This window comes from Symphalangus syndactylus, chromosome 23, assembly GCF_028878055.3.
Source record: "Symphalangus syndactylus isolate Jambi chromosome 23, NHGRI_mSymSyn1-v2.1_pri, whole genome shotgun sequence".
NCBI classification, from domain to species: domain Eukaryota; kingdom Metazoa; phylum Chordata; class Mammalia; order Primates; family Hylobatidae; genus Symphalangus; species Symphalangus syndactylus.
Window position 1 is genome coordinate 13539983 of NC_072445.2, and position 18123 is coordinate 13558105.

The following is an 18123-nucleotide window of genomic DNA, read 5'->3' on the forward strand; positions in this document are numbered from 1 at the left end:
TATAATAAAATTAATGCTCTGAAACCTCAACTGGAAAAAGAAAATTATGAAACCTACTAATTTTTCAAAACTATATGAAAAACCTTTTATATAAAATGCACATTAAATTCATGTGGATCAGAATGAGGTAAGGAAAACATTTCAATTATGAAGACTGGATTTCATCCCATTCTTGAGGATCTTCTTGTAAGCCTCATTCTGTTTGTTCAGACAGAAAGGCTTTTTCACATTTTTATCAAACCCCAATGTCTAGAAACAGGAATGTAGGCTTTCACAGTTCAGGAGGATTTAAAAAGAGAACTAGATAACAAACATCATGAATAGGAACCATATCAGAAAATGAGAAATAGGAGTTGACACCAAAACGGACCTCCCCCTGGCGTTTGATCTGCACCCACGTGAACTTGGCCCACTCTGTGCCCTCTCCTTGGGCGCAACCATCTTTGCGTGCTGTTGTGGTCCAGATGTATTCCTCCCGGCTTACTGCCACCCCTTCACAAGTCCCCTGCCCACAACTCTTTTCCATTTCTACTCTCCTTGTCACCACTCCTATTTTGATTCTTATCATTAAACCTTTCATGCATTATCCTAATAGAAAAAGCCATCTCAAACACTTCTCTTACATTGTACGTCTGGTATGACAACCTGGAATACGACTAACATGTCATCACAAAGCCACATAGGAGATGTGGTTTCTCCACCCCTCCCACTGTGAGAGGGAAGGAAAAGCTGCCAGGGGTCCCTTTCCCCTGCTGGCCGACTCTGGAGAAACACTCAGCAGAACAGAGGAAGGCTAGGTCAAATTCCAAGACAGTAATTCCAGCAGTATGAGAATATCTAAATCAACTGTGAGATACCATACTTATGCATTATTAAAATCACTGAGATGGATCTATATGTATGAAAATGGATAAACCTCCAAGACATATTGAGTGGAGGAAAAAAAGTAATTTCAGAATAATAGTACCTAATCTGAAAATCCAAAATCCACAGTGCTCCAAAATTTGAAATGTGTTGAGCACCCACATGATGATCAAAGGAAATTCTCACTGGAGCACTGTGGATTTTGGATTTTTAAATTAGGGATACTCAACCAGTATGTATAATGCAAATATTCCCAAAATCTGAAACACTTCTGGTTTCAAGCATTTTGGGTAAGAGATATGCAACTTGTGTCTACTACAATGTGTCATGTGGACACAGGGCTCTGGTACAGAGCAGGCACTTACGTATTTACTGAATCTTGAATAAATGAATTTATGAAAAAATATCCAGATACATTCACATAAAATAATGTTATATGTTTCAATGGATATATATATATAAAGAGAAAAACTATACATTATATATGTTAAATAGATATATATTTATATAGTAAATACATGTTAAAAATATATAATCATTATATCTTATATATGTAAAATATTGTTATACTGTATATATTATAAAATATCTAATATATTATTTATATTATATAAATACAAATAAAATATAGTTATACTTTTTATATATTTTAAAAGTAATGTATATATTATTTAAGTATAAGTAAATAAAGGAAATGATCTCATACCCACAGTTATTACTGGGAAAGTGGGAGAAGCCTGGGAGACGGGGGTGAGTTGTCAAAGAAAATTTAGTGTTACTTGTAATGTTTTAGTTTTTTTAAAAGGAAAACGTGCAAGTATTACTTGTGAAATTAAAAATGAAAACTTCTATGGCATCATTCTTGCTAAGCTTTACGGATGTGTTGCCACATGCAACAGAGAAAAATCTTAGAAAATTCTTATGGTGGCTGTACATGGCAAATCATGGGTCGGCCTTAATGATACAATGCCTAGATTACCAGAAAGCCAGCTAACTATGGTTGGTTCCCCTCACCCCTTTCCTGCTCTTTCTTGACCTCTAAAATCGCAGGAGTTAACTCTCAGTTAAACGACAGTTGTACCTGACTTGGAGGGGCCCTGGGAGCAGAGGAATGTGAGTAGCAACATTTCAGAATAGCAAATTTCATTCCTCTTCCTCCCACACTGTGGCCCTATCCTTCTTCCACTGGCTGATGCTCCTGCTCTCCAGGCCTCTAGGAAACAGGCATCCGTACTGCACTGAAGTTCCCTACCCAAGGGTGTCATTTATCACAGCTAAGAAAGGAGGTGACCAAATGAAACACACTAAAGTAGAATGATGGCTATGCCCAGCTTAACTTTTTTAAGGTTATCTCCTTTACCCAAATGACACTATAACTTAGGCAATTTCAAGCTGAGGGAAAAAGAAGGATATTTTGGGCAGAGCACCCCCAGCTCCCACCAGAAGCTTTCACTATTAGGCATTAGGGAAAGATAGAAAGAAGAAAGTGTTAAGGAGACACTGAACATTGGTTGTAGTTGAGTCAAATGACTATCTTGCATTTGAACCTTTGGCAGGTTCAAACTGTTGACAGTGGATAACAAAAATTGAAGGGAATCCCTCTCCTTGGACATATGAACCACCACCTACAGCACTGTCATCTCCTGCCTCCCTCCACTTAGTGAAAAATGGGACCTTAAGCAGTGTCAATCTTCCATAAAACAAAACTATTCCACAAAAATGGTTAATTGAATACCGAAGCAACGAGTCTGGGGATAATGAGGTCCTGTGGGTTCTATTTGCTAACGGCAGGAATTGATTATTTCACACTGCACATGTAATTGAAGTGGAGAGGAGTAATGAGCAGTGAAGTTATAAAATGAATATGATAATCGATTAGGTTTTTACTTCTGCTTAAAATAATTTAGAAGAGCCCATCTACTGTATATTGAAACTAACATCATCAGTTTAACAGACCTTGATGCATTCAGAGAGAACAAAAGACTGCCAATCCTGCCTATCTCCTCGTGTGACATTATCAAACAGTATCTTGAGCCTTGGTGGGAAAAATCACAAAAAAACCACATTAGGCAGAACATCACTTTTCCATTATGTCATACATACCAAATGCTTTCTGGTCCTGCTTATGTTTACAGAACAAAGTGGGTCAAAGGAATTTACTGAGATCATAAAGGGGCAAGATAAATGCTGGAGCTCAGCACCCCAGTAGCTGCTAGACTTGCTGGAATTAAAAATGGAAAATTAACCTATGACTCAGGAAATCAACCTTTTAGATAGTTCTGGAACACTAAGTGTAGCAGGACATTCATTTAGTATAGTACAGACTAAGAACAGCACTGTGAGATTTACTAGATGTACTAGAAAAGCATGGTAAGATGAAAGAGCTAGTATGTGCACATGTGTGCCTTGTGTGTGTATGTGTGTGCTGTGTGGACTATGTGAGCTCTATGGTGTGTGTACATGAAAGTATGTACACACACATATGTTTGCACAGCTGTGACTGAAGCAATTTAGAGTTACTTTGTGTTATTATATCTGAGTTAAGTGATGATTACTGCAGGCTAATGGTTAAAAAATGTTCAACAGCTCTTTTTCATGTCATATCAGTGGATAGTAAAATCTGCGGTGACATATTTTACTGAGAGTTTTACTTTAATATGAGAAAAGTGATTGAGCAACATAGGACTTGAAATATGAAGTACTATACTACAGTCTTCTAAAAAGAATATGTCTGGTGTTAATATGACATGAAGATCAACTCCCCCCACATCCCACCCCCCTCCAAACAAAACAAAACAAAACAAAAACAAAAACAAGCCAGCCGGGCGCGGTGGCTCATGCCTGTAATTTCAGCCCTTTGGGAGGCCAAGGGAGGGATCACCTGAGGTCAGGCGTTCGAGACCAGCCTGGCCAACAGGGTGAAACCCCTTCTCTAATAAAAATACAAAAATAAGCCAGGTGTGGTGGTGGACATCTGTAGTGCCAGCTACTCCGGAGGCTGAGGCAACAGAATCGCTTGAACCCGGGGGGCAGAGGTTGCAGTGACCCAAGATCGCGCCACTGCACTCCAGCCTGGGCAACAGAGTGAAACTCCATCTCAAACAAACAAACAAACAAACAAAAAAATAAATAAGCCCTGCAGAGGTCGTGCATGCTAATGAATCCGTATAGGCTTCCCTATTCCTCTTGTAGAGCAGTTTCTTGGAGACTAGTTATGAATCCCTTTACCACGGCAACATCACAAAAGGGCCAGGAGAAGGGTTAAAGGTAAAAGACAGGATTCCAAGTTCAATTTGAATTTCAGATAATCAATGAATAGTTTTTTGGTACAAGTGTGTCTCAAATATTGCATAAGACCAATTTATAGGAAAAAATAAAATTATTTTTTATCTGAAATTCAGATTGAACTATCCTCTATTTTTGTTTAATAAAGCTGGTAGCTCCAACCAAAGCACATAGCCTATCTATCAGTGTCAGAACAGTGCCCAACACAACACACAATTCTCTGAGGCCCAAGATGTTTGGAGAAGGGATGGTTGTGGAATCTCCAAGAACCTCTGCTCACTAAAATGAAGTACAATAACCCAAAGATAAGAACTCACCAGATTCACCGATGCACAGCTTCAGCCAGTGTTGCAAAACTAGAAATTACGGAATCAGAAAGTAAGGAACCAAATCAGCCTGAAATGCAGTTAGAGCGGGTGCGGTACTATGTCTGAGCAAAGCTTTCCAGCTGAGGGAGGTTAAAAGGCAGTGTAACAGGTGACAGAGGGCTTTTCAAGCAATGACTGAGGTTCCAATCAAAAGACAAACTTCACATGTGCACAGTGGAGAACGGCTTCTTGCTTCCAAGGTGCCTTTTCGGTCACACTCATTTCCCCTCACACACATATACTGATTATAATAAATATTGATAACATAATCATGAACACGAAAACCAGCTAAACCTAACTGTCATAGGAGCAGAGTGGTAAATTCTGGTTTGGGTTGTCAGAGCAATTGATAGATGTTTTATAAAGATCATGTTTTTTGCTACAGACAAAGGCAGAGTTCATCTATCGTGTTTCCAAAATACATTCCCTACTGAATGCACTGACAGAAACCATTTTCGTCTTTGTTGGTATAAATCCCAGAAAATCAAATTTGAAAAATGAAGTGCTGATTGGAATTCTCAAACTCCAGGGTGAAGGCAGATGCTCTTACTCAGTGTAATTATTGTCTCTCACCACAGGATGAAGTCTGATTACATTATGGTCAGAGGGAAGTAACAGTTAACATTGTCAGATAGGAGGTTTCAGCATTCTCAGCTCTGTTTGACCCATATCAAACAGACCAGAAAAAGAATCTCCTTGATCTAATTCTATTGCTCTTGCTTTAGTGTCTGTATGTTACCTCTAGAGTGGGCCCTGAGGAGGCCTCTGAATAGTGAAGACATATTTAGGAACTTAGAATTTAGGAGATACAACACCAATTTTATAAACATCCAACTTAGGAATGACCCATATCTATGAAGCCAAAAAACTGTTGATACTGTTTCAGGAACAGCCTCCAAGTCAGTGCCCCCATCCCTAGGAGAGCTGCTGCAGCTTCCGGAGCCAAATTGGGTCGTCAAGAGATGAGTATGTGAGGACCATACCAACTGCCCCCCTAAAAATGTAGGGAAAAATCTACTGGAGAAAGATAATTTCCAACTCTTCCCAAGCCTTTCTGGGCAGTACCTTGGTTCCAACTTCCACAGGATGCTGTGATTTCAACGAGAGTGGAATATTCCAGAAGCCAGCTGATCTCCTCCACCCCCATTCTACCACATCATCCAGGAAGAGTGCATTTCAAAGGGAATTCTCAGAAGCATATCATTAAAAACCCAATAAGAGACTAGATCTGCTGCACTTACCAGGCCTGTACCCTCAAGGATAATCAATCTTACCATGACTTTTATCCTGTCATCTTTGGCCACCCACAAAATGCAAGACCCTCCAGGCAACTGTCATCTCATATATTATTCTCTACTTCCTTGCCCCACCTCTGTCTCATCCCACCCATTCCTCCTTCCACTGCTGGCTTCCCTGAGAACCTGCCCCACTCTGCTCTCTGGAACCCTCATTCCATTGCAGTTTAACTCTCCCACATGCTCCACAGTTTCATGGAATTTTCCTTCAGCCTTTTCCCTTCACTGACATCTCACTTTCCCCTCAAGGACATTGCCTTCTCTGGAGCCCTATCAAGTGGAGGATGTTTATTCTCCCACAATGTAAATATCAGAAAGGCCAGAGACAGTGTTGGCCTTCTGGCTCCCAGATACCATTTCAGAATTAAAAACTATTCCTCCTTTGAGATTTGTAACATGTGGTCCCACTACCCACTCTTTCCAGTGATATAACTTAAGGGCGCCCTGTGTATATTGGATCAAAGAGTGAAAAAATCATCCAGTACCCCCAGCTGACCTGGGCTCCTGGTTCACAGTTTTCCTACCCACCTAATTTCCTCTCAATATCTTGAATGACTGCAGCACCCACAAAGGAACTCCATTTAACAACTCTAGCCTCAAAATTCCTTAATCTCCAATGATCTGTGTGACCATTTCTGTCTCTACTTCTTCACCTCCTACTCGTCCATCTGTTACAGTGAGCTTTCTGCCTGCCCCTACACTCTCTGAGACAGCTTTGGCAAAGGTCACTGATCACTTTCCACCCAGATCCAACAGATTCCTTGAAGTTCTCATCTTACTTGATCACTCTGCAACATCCAGTACTGTGAACCACATCCATCTCCTTCAAACTCAACCTCTAGCTTGGCTTCTGAGATCTTGCTCTCTTGCCCAGCTCTCTTTTGCCTTTCACAGTTCTCCTTTGCTGGATCTTCTGCCTCAGCCTACTCCGTCAATACTTGGGCTCCTTAATAAGCATTCCGCCTTTGGTCCTCGTTTCCTCTTTTCCTGGCTACCCTTCTCCTTATGAAATGAAACTATAACTGAGACAATTTCAAGCCTTGGACCCCCTTATCTGCTCTCATGGCGACAACAGTCAATTATACATTCATTTCTCTAATTAAGCCTTTGCTTTGAGCACGCTAAAGCTATACATTCGCTTGCATAGACATTCCTATCTTGTGCTCATTCTTAACATATGCATAATTTAACCAATCAACCCTCCCTCCAAACCTACTTTTCTTGGAAAATGGCACTATATCCACTCAGAAACCTGAGTGTAATCCTAGGTTATTCATCTTACCTCCATTCTAATTGGCTCTCTTTGCTATGTATCTCAAATGCTTGTCTCATTTTTTCAGTCCCTACCGTGGCTGGCTTGGTCGAGGTCCTTATAATTATGTAGCTTGACTGCTGTTACAACGTCCTGTCTATCTTCCCTCCAGTATCCAATTTACTCTGCACATTGCTATCAGTGCTCTTTCTATAACAGAAATACGGCCATGCTACTTTTCTGTTAAAAAGCCAGAACAGCTCCCTACTGCCAAGAAAATAAAGTTCTAAATTCAAAAGCATGGCTTTTAAGCATCTCATGAACTGGTCTCTCTTTAGCTTTGTTTCTTGCTAAACACCATCCTATCCACACAAACCCCGCAATCCAGCCCAACCAAATGCTTTTGCAACGTCACAGACCCTCTGTGTGTCCCACACCTCCGCATGTTCGCTTGAGAAGTTCCCTGAGCCTCGGTGCTCTCTTCTTTACTTCCCTCCCCTATTTATTCTGCCATATATATGATTACTCTTTGAAGATGTCGTTCAACTACCACCTCTTCCAGGCAGGTTTTCCTAAACCTATTTGGGAATAGTCGGCATCCATTTCCCATGTCCCAGGGCACCCTGTACATCTGTGCACCATAGGTGCTCTTTGAGATTGTGAGCCACTTGACACAGGTACTGGGTCTTATTTACCTTCTAAACTCCAACACCTTGTACAGTGTCTGGAACCTAGCTTAAATTCAATGAATTTTTATTAAATGAATAATAGGAGCCACTGCTCCTTTAGTTAAGGATAGTTCTTTATGCTTCCCAGTGCTCCTGTAGTAGAATGTCTTATGTTCTCCACCTCATTTAGAATAGCACAGTACTTCATGTGTTTCACAGAGTAAATACATGATTGGCGAAAGAATAATGTTTTATTTCCAAAGTTTGGGCAAGGCTGTGTGTGTGTGTGTGTGTGTGTGTTTGTGTGTGTGTCTGTGTGTGTGAAAGAGACAGAGAGAGAGAGAGATAGAAACAGAGAGAGAGTGAGAAAGAGAGGGACCTTCTGTTCCCTGACAGGGCTTGTGCTCTTGGCATCCAAAGTAGAAATGCAGCATATATTTTGTCATGAAAACAATGTTAAAAATAGTGATTAGATTACATAATTCCTATACTTATTCAACTTTATGGGCCATATTACTATGGAGTTACACTGTGGGCTTTAAAGTTACATAATTCAGCTAAATTAGGGACTACGCTGGTATCTTGGAAATCCTGGAAAACTTACTGGCTGTGCTAGATACTGTGATGCGCCATCCAGACACCCCTTGAAGAATAAAGGACGTATTCCTCCAGCTGCGGGGAGCATGTTAGAGGAAAGTCCTCGCTGTCAATTCTATCTGGGGATTTTCTCAGCTGGAAAAAAACTGCCTCATTTAAAGCCATGCTCCTTACAGGGGCAGGACTATATCCAATGACTGACCATCGTGAGGGTAGAAAGGCCCTGTCCCCTTGCCATAACTTAGGACAACTCTGAAAGGCCTGCCCAGCTCCAGAGCCCCTTGTTAGGTCAACTGAGGCTGCTGTCAGCTGGCAAAGTTGCAATACAGCTCATCTTGTCCGTCCTCTAAGTCCTGCTCCTGTCCTCTCACTTCCACAGGTGTTGGCCCCATGGGCACGCCCTAATAAGCATCCAGCTCAGACTTTGCTCCCCGGGGAATCCAACCTACTAATATATGGGGAAATGCAATCTGAGCTCAAAATAATCCACTGGCAAAGTAATTTGGGGATGCCATGTTCAATAAAATGAAAATTATCTGTGCTCTGACTCAGGCTTAGTATTTATAATCTTTTATCCTAGAGCCAAAAGATCGGGTTCCCATGCCCAGAACCATAGTTAACTTTTCTGTTGCCTACAAGTAAATCACTCTGGGAAATGTGTCTTCTATGATTGTTTGGTTAGGGTTCTCTACCAGGCCTGAGATGAGTGCCCTCTCCCCAGAAATTCCTTCTTTTTTTTTTAGACAAGGTCTTACTTTGTCACCCAGGCTGGAGTACAGTGGCACGATCTCGGCTCACTGCAACCTCTGCCTCCAGGGCTCAAGTGATCCTCCCACCTCAGCCTCCCAAGTGGCTGGGACTATAGGCATGCACCACCATGCATTGGCCTCCAAAAGTGCTAGGGTTAAAGGCAAAAGCTACTGTACCTGGGCCCCAGAAGCATCTGAATGGAGGTTTGAAGGCATCCCTTCTATTTGAAGAATTCATTTTCTTGAGTAGGCAATACTCATCCTAGTTTATAGACATAACTGAATATAAATAGAGCCTTTTAGGCTGGGTGCAGTGGCTCATGCCTTTACTCCCAGCGCTTTGGGAGGCTGAGGCGGATGGATCACCTGAGGCCAGGAGTTCGAGACCAGCCTGGCCAACATGGCAAAACCCCGTCTCTACTAAAAATACAAAAATTAGCTGGGCATGGTGGTGGGTACCTGTAATCCCAGCTACTCAGGAGGCTGAGGCAGGAGAATCCCTCGAACCCGGGAGGCGGAAGTTGCAGTGAGCTGAGATGGCACCATTGCACTCCAGCCTGGGCAACAGAGTGAGACTCCATCTCAAAAAATAAAGAAAGAAAGAAAGAAAGAAAGAAAGAAAGAAAGAAAGAAAGAAAGAAAGAAAAAGAAAGCAAGCAAGCCTTTTCCCCCAACCTCAGGGCAAACTGAGAAAAATGGGCATATGATTCCCCCTACAACTAGATGGGAAAATGGAAATGTTGTTTGGGATTCTACCTGTTTTCTCTTGGTGACTCTAGAACAACACTCATTTGTATTGTTGAAAATAAACTAACAAGCAAATACCACAATACAAGTAACTCTTTTTCCCTTTCAGATTCATTCCACTTAGTTATCTCTTCCTTTACCCTCTACTCTTCACTGTCCTTGGCAGACCTCCCTTCTAGTCATTTCCCTGCTATCACTGGCTACTTGGATACCAGAGTCATGGGCTTCCTCTATATGTCCATCCCAGGTGTCACCCTGGGCAATTTTAATATCCATAGGGAATAGGTATGCATTTTACCAAGCTTACTTTCTGTCTCTTTGATACCACTAGTTTGAATCCTCTACAAACTTAGAATCTGTGTTTTTTGTTCTGATCATACCCTTTTCTCCAAAGAGTCTGGAATTGACTGAATGGAATACTGTTTTGCAGAAACCCTCAATAATCCAGGCCCTTTTCTTGTGCATTTATTACACTGAAAGACAGCTCCATCAACCTGTTTATCTCTCCCACCAGATTAAAAACTCCTGAGGTGCTCAAAGATGGCAACTTCAAGTTGAAGACCTTAATGGGATCACAAAGTCTACTAGATAAAATAAATATTCACACCAGAAAGCAGAGATCCGTGCACTCACTCACTCTCCTGTGTGCATTCTCTCTCTCTCTCTCTCCCCCACAACTCCTTCTTTGTCAGGTATAATTTATTTGTTTCATCCAATCTATATACCCTTCAAATGGGAAGGATACAAAGATGCATTTCTCTGATGTAGCACCTGGAATAAACCTTGATAACTGTTTGGTCAGTACTGTGCTCTGCAGAAGTACGATTGACCACAGAGGTATAGAGAAGTCAATGGTCCATTTACTGATTGTTTCTTTAATTGCATTCATGAGGAAATGCAAAGATGAAAGTGTGGTCAGTTCCGAAAGAGAGGATGAGATGGATCATGGGAGATTTCAAAAGCAGAGGGAGGCATTTGTGCCTAAGGCCTGCAACAAAGCAAGCTGGAAAGAACCTTAGAAACAATGTGGTTTTTATTCTGTTTCTCTGGTTGCTTCATGAGTGAGTCTTGCCTCTATCAACTTCTCCTTGAACTTTTCTTTTAAACCTGTTAGAGGACCGGGTATATTGAGCCTTTACAAGCAGTGGTTTGTAAGTAGTTTGTAAAGGCTTAACATACTCTTCAAGCAACAGTAAAACAAACTCAAGGAACTGACTCAAGGTTCGAAGCAGCAGCCTAGGGAAGCACCAGCTCCACTGTTCTCCTTCTTGTGTCTACAGCTGCATCATTAGCATCTAAGCGCCAGGAGCACTGAGAAGGCTGGGAAGAGAGAGAAGCAGAGCCTTCCTTTATTCCATGAAGACCTGCGGTGGGCTCCCTCCCCTCTATCTCCCTATGTTCCTCTCCTCTTCTTTGTTTCCAATTACTCCCAGCCTGGTCTATTACATTTCCTAAACTATTTACTTCCTCTCCAGGCACCTCATCTCCAATATACTCCAAAGAGTTCTCTTAAAAATACCTCCCCAGAGCACAACTATCACCATAGCCCCTTCTGCTTTGGTGGTTCTCTTACAAGCAAATGAAAAAAAAAAAATCCCCTGGCTTGGCATTCAAAGATTTCTGTAACATGACTCCCCTTATTCAATAAAGAAAAGTAAGAAATTAAAACAGTATGAAAGCATACAAAGTTAAAAGAAGTTCCCATCTATTCCTTTACTCCCTCTCCCTAAGGCAACCATTCTAGCAATTTCCCACTTATTTTTCTAGCCTTATTTCTTCTGATTTCCTGCACACTTCCAAAGCTCTGGCTACACAAATATCCCTGCCAACTCTACACGGGTTTCCTTGTGTCCCTGCTCCCAAGACTTTGCTCATATTATTCTTTTTTTAACTTGTATTTTTAGTAGTAAATGGACAAATTATCATTGTATATATTTATGAGGTACAAAGGGATGTCATGATTTATGAATTCAAGTGGAATAATTAAATAACGCTAATTAACATATCATCACTTCAAATACTTATCATTTCTTTGTGGTCAGAACATCTGAAATTTACTCTGTCAGCAATTTTGAAATGTACATTATTTATTACATTCATTACGCAGTACAATATACGTCAAAGTAAAAGACAACATTTCTCCCATCTAGTTGAGGCTTTGTACCCTTTGACCATCATCTCCCCATCCCCTCCTCCCAGCTTTTGGTAACCACCATTCTACTGTCTGCTTCTTTGAGTTGGATTGTTTTAGATTCCATGTATAAGTGAGAACATGTGGTATTGTCTCTCTGTGCCTGGCTTATTTCAATTAGTATAATGTTCACCAATTCCATCCATGTTGTCACAAATGGCAAAAAGTCTTTCCTTTTAGAAGTTGAATAGTATTGCATTGTGTATATGTACCACATTTTCTTTATCCATTCATCTGTTGATGGACATTTAGGTTAACTCCATCACTTGGCTACTGTAAATAATGGCGAAGTGAACATGGGAATGCAGACATGTCTTTGACATTTTGATTTCAAATCTTTGGATACATATTGATTTCAAATCCAGAAGTGGCATTACTGGATCATATAGTAATTCTATTTCTAGTTTTTCTAGGAACCTCCATATAGTTTTCCATAATGGCTGTATTAATTTACATTCCCACCAACAGTGTACAAGGGTTCCCTTTTCTCCACATCCTCCCCAACACTTGTCATCTCTTGTCTTTTTGGTAATAGCTATCCTGACAGGTGTGAGGTGGTATTTTATTGCAGTTTTAAATTTGCATTTCATTAATGATTGGTGATATCGAACATTTTTTCATGTATCTGTTCATAGACTGGAAGAATTAATATTGTTAAAATGTCCATGTTACTGAAGTGATCTATAGATTCAATGTATTCCCTATCAGAATTCCAAAATCATTTTTCATTGCAACAGAAAAAATAAATTCTAAATTTCATATGGAACCACAAAAACCCCTGAATATCCAAAGCTATCACGAGTAAAAAGAACAAACAGTGTAGTCCTAGCATACAAATAGACTCATCGACCAATGGAACAGAATAGAGAGCTCAGAAACGAACCACACGTGTAGACTCAACTGATTTTTGACAAAGATACCAAGAATACACAATGAGAAAAAGAGAATCTTCGATAAGTGGTGTTGGGACAACTATTTATATGCAGAAGAACAAAACTGGATGCTTATCTCACACCATATGCAGAAATCAACTCAAAATGGACTGAAGGTTAAACTTATCTGAAACTGAAAAATTACTAGAAGAAAAGACAGGGGGAAAAAAACACATTATACTGATCTCAGCAATAATTTTTTAGATTTGACCCCCAAAGTGTAGGCAACAAGGGCAGAATTAGACAAATGGGGTTACATCAAAATAAAAAGCTTCTGCAGAACAAAGTAAACAACAGAGAGCAGAGGCAACCTATGAATTGGGAGCAAATATCGTAAGCCATACAGCTGATCAGGGATTAATATCTGAAATAGATAAGATATTCATAAGCAACTCAAATAACTCTACAGAAAGAAAACCAATAATTCAATTTAAAAATGGGTGACCTGGCCGGGCACAGTGGCTCATGCCTGTAATCCCACCACTTCGGGAGGCCGAGGTGGGCAGATCACAAGGTCAAGAGATCAAGACTATTCTGGTTAACACGGTGAAACCCCGTCTCTACTAAACAATACAAAAAATTAGCGGGGCGTGGTGGCAGGCACCTGTAGTCCCAGCTACTCGGGAGGCTGAGGCAGGAGAATGGCACGAATCCAGGAGGCGGAGCTTGCAGTGAGCCGAGATCATGCCACTGCACTCCAGCCTGAGTGAAAGAGCGAAGACTCCGTCAAAAAAAAAAAAAAAAGAAAAAGGGTGACCTGATAGCCATTCCTCTTAAGAAGACATACAAATGTTCACATTATTCTTTAAGACTGAGATGTTCTTTCTTCCATCTTTGAATGTCCCAATTCTGCCCATCCTTTGAGGTATAACTTTCATGTCACACCTGCTCTGTAATGCTTTTCTCAATCTACTTATTAAATCCTCTCCTTCTCCTTTGAATTCACAGAGTATTTCTTCCAATTCCTGCTTAGAGCACTTGTTATTTCAGTCTCTGCTCTTTGGGTACAAAGCCAGCCTCCACTGTTTAAATGTAAGCTCCCCAAACCAGAGACCCATTCTCCGTTCACCTTGGCATTTCCTACAATATGTACCCTGGGCCTTTCTATATACACAGCAGGGACTCAACAAATTCTCATGGAGTAGGAGATAAGGGTCTGGAGCCTCCAGGCTACAGCTTTGGCTTTCATTTCACCTTTTAAAATGCCAATGGCATCATCTGTGATGAGTGGGTTCTGTTGGTATCTCAAAGAGTTAAAGGAGGTGGTGAGTCATCAGGGCTCTCAGAACACTGACTGGTTCCAGGTGACTATTTAGAATAGGCAGTCAGAAAACTAAAACAGAAAGAAATTTTTTTAAAACTCCAACCTTAAAATGCCTCCTATTTTAAAGTGAACAATACAACTCTTTCCAAACTATGGAGCGGAACGATCCCTCTCATTATTTCAATGAAACCAAAACAGACATTTAAAGTCTAAAACAACAGCAAAAAGCCCCAAAGCCCCTGACCTTCCTCGGCCATGTCAGGCTGCCTGCGCAGTGACTCTGCAGGGCTCTCTAGGGAACCATGAATTCGGTTTCATTTTCTAATTCGAAGGGAGTTATTTTCAGCATAAAGTGGTAAAGTGGAGGTGAATGGGAGATGGGAGAGGGTTGTCAAAGGGGAGACAGTTTCAGAGATAGTCAGATTTACTTACTTTCTGCATTAGAAGCAGCCCTGGGGACAGTTAATAGAAACCGTTAACACTGACATAAAGGCAGAAATACTTTCAAAACAACATACTTATTAATTTTTTTGCATTTGGTTTAGTTTATACAAGCTTCTTGTATATAAAATAATGGAATAATAAAAGCCTGATCAGCTCCTAGAATCTTAAATATTGTAATCAACTATCCCATTACCTGTTGCTTTGCTGCCTTGATCATCCACAACAATTTTCATCCTATTTGTAGTTTTGCCAAAAAAAAAACCACATCAATCCCCAATCAATCCCTCCCCCAAATGGTGAGATCATTATCATTCCATTTGTGAGCCTACCTCTGTTTAAAGTTATTGGTAGAACTATATCCAATGACAGTGAAAACAACTCAAAAACCCTTTCAAATAGAAGTCTCTTCTCCAAAACTTTAACCTCATTTGTATTTGGACTTTACAAAAAATTTCCATTCTTTTTTCAGTGATTTTCTATTCAAGTAAACTTTATTTTCATTCTCCAAACAAAACTCTAGTCTGTCTCAATAGCAATATCAAGGGAGGAAAAGAGTTACTGAAAGTCCTAACTATAATTATAAGGAAGGAGAGTGATTATAAGATGCTGTGGGGAAGAAGAATTATGAGAAGGGAGATGGTGTGGGCAAGAAGACATAGAAATAGAAAAGGCCTGGCACACAACAAGGGGCTGGGCAGTGATATCTGAGGCCATTTCTGCATGGGTACAATAGTGTGTGCCTTTGGAAAAGGCCAGTAAACAGAGCTCCCCCTCTATCATAAGCCATGAGGTTCTAACATGAGTACCGATTTTATTTCAGCAGAGATGCCAATCCCATGCTCTCTATAGCCAACAATGTCAATTGGGGAAATTGTGGGGCCAGGGAAGGCACTCACTGTTTCTTGTCTCCATGAAAAGCCTCCCCAGCCACCCAGACACCTGGGGGCCAATCCTCACCCTTACCCCAACATCCAATCTGCCACAGATCCCTGTCTACTCGACCTCATAAATGCTTCTGATGCCCCTGCCTCTCTCTCATCAACCCTGTCCTTTGGCCTGGACTGCTGCCATGGCCTCCTAACTTGTCATGCAGTCTTGGTGTCCTCTGTCAATCCCTTCTTCCCATGTCAATCAACCTGTCATCCCAGCCTTTCACTCCCCAGATCCCAGCCACACCTGGCCTTTGTACTTCCTGAAATGCTCCTTTCCACCACAAAGGCCTGGAAAGCTATTCATGCCATTGACTCTCTCTGCTTGCAATATTCCTTCTGGCCACATTTCTACCTCTACCCCCACTTTTGGGGTTTTCCTGGTCTTAACTGGAGATTGGCTTCCTGGTATGTGCTTTCTCAGTAATACAGACGTGTACGTCTGTAATTGATTGTTCAGTGGCTCTCTTCCCTGTCAATCTGTACATACTCTGAGGTCAGAGGCTGTATTTGTCCATGTGTGTTTTATTCTGTAATATGGAATAAAACAAGAACTTATAGGATAAAGATTAAAGGAGTTAATCCAGGCAGAGAACTTAGAATAGTACCTGATGAATATAAGGACTGTGTAAGCTGTGGCCATAGTAATACTAATTAGCGCTGTGCCTAGAACAAAGGATGTGCTCTACAAATATTCGTCGAATGAAAGAGGAATGAGTGAATGAATGAATGAATTAATGAATTCAGCAATCCAGATGGCCCCATTTTCCCAACTAGCAAAGATGTATAGAAAACTATCACAGGGAGGAATTATTGATCTTCATTGTCTACTGCCATCACGATAAGTGGTAAAAACAGCATGTTTGGTTTCCTGGGATTTTGAGTTAATTCTACTGTGTTGCTGAAAAAATATTCAAAGCAAGGAGATATGGAATTAAGAGATAAAGAATTGTAATGTCACGAAATGTATTTCCATGCTTCTCAATCTTGTCTTAACTAAAATACGTGCTTCTTAATGAGCACCATACTGCTTAATTATTTCCAGGCTGAATCCTTCAGAAAACCATGCGTGTCAGGTAGTCCATTCCAACACATGTTTATACAAAAAATTTCAATTTATGTTGCCAAAAACGGAAGGGCTTTGCTCATTTGTTCTAGGACATTCCATAGGTCTGGTTCTTCAATGTCTTTAAGGGAAAGGCATCAGTCACCTGAGTGCACATCATGCTCTGCTGGCCTAACAGAAACATACACAAATGAACTTGGGCTCCCAGCACAGTCTGTAGTAGCAGGACTGACACACCTTTTAAAAGCTGGAAACAGGAAAGGTGCCTCTGAGTTGGCCCAACCCCACCAAATGCTATTATCTGACAAAGTTTTATTAATTTATTGCCATTTAAGGCTGTGGTATTATTATTATTATTTTTGAGACAGAGTCTCACTCTCTCACCCAGGCAGGAGTGTAGTAGCCTGATCTCGGCTCACTGCAATCTCCACCTCCCGGGTTCAAGTGATTCTCCTGCCTCAGCCTCCTGAGTATCTGGGATCACAGGCGCGCACCACCACGCCCAGCTAATTTTTGCACTTTTTAGTAGAGATAGGGTTTCACCATATTGGCCAGGCTGTTCTTGAACTCCTGACCTTGTGATCTGCCCGCCTTGGCCTCCCAAAATGCTGGGATTCCGGGTGTGAGCCACTGTGCCTGGCCTGGTAATATTTTTAAGTAGTTTTCCTGCAGATAGTTCATTTGGATTTAGAAATAAGCACTGCATCATCATCATATCAGCAATATCTGATCTTATTTGTTCCCTTTCTCTAAAGTTAACTTTTTTACTGTTACCCTGAACCCATCTATTCTACCACTGAATTCTGTGAAAATTCATACTTGGTTCCTCTCAGTTCAGTCATCAGTTTGGGAAACTGGTATTTAATTTAATTGATAGTTATAAAAAATAATTCTAACAAAGAAATTGTTTGAGCCTTCATCCTGATACATGTAAAACTAAAGGGTGCTACATTGAAATCCTTTACAGACAATGAGAAATGTTGGAAATTTAGTCAACTGACCTGTTTTCTTGTGGAGCAAACTGGATCTTTTCCCCAAAATGCTGAAGTCCTGGGCCTGTGAGGGAGCTGAGGATAGTTGCATTCTTTGACCTTCTTCTGGGTTTCCCAGGGGGAAGGGTGGGCTCTGGGAGTGTCTGAATTCATGTCTATCCATGCCAGCCAAGTGGAGAGCCTCCTGAGCTTTCTTCTTTTCTTTTTTTAACATGTTGACCAGGATATCTGAAACTTGACTTAAGGATTTAATGACTGATGCTAGCTTATAGTAATCAAAACACAAATGTCCTAAGTGTCATTAATGTTCCTAACATTTGCTATTTATCATATGGTAAAGACTGAAGGAAGGCTTCAACTTCCTGAAGCCCCATATATAGTTATGGACAATTTAGGAGGCTTTCTTTCAATATAGCACCATTGTATGAAAAATTAGGAAACCCAAGGTCTTTAAAATGTTCTGAGTTTAAACCAGGTACG

The 18123-nt window shown here is 40.8% G+C and overlaps 1 protein-coding gene across 3 annotated transcripts in view; it reads right to left on the reverse strand.

The window, feature by feature from the left end:
- Positions 1-18123, reverse strand: part of KIF6 (kinesin family member 6) — a 381205-nt gene that overhangs the window by 179029 nt on the left and 184053 nt on the right. For all 3 annotated transcript variants that reach the window (XM_063632298.1, XM_055263866.2, XM_055263865.2), the window contains exon 13: positions 17653-17871. In XM_063632298.1, the coding sequence (XP_063488368.1) occupies positions 17653-17871 (219 nt within the window). The remainder of the gene's footprint in view (positions 1-17652; positions 17872-18123) is intronic.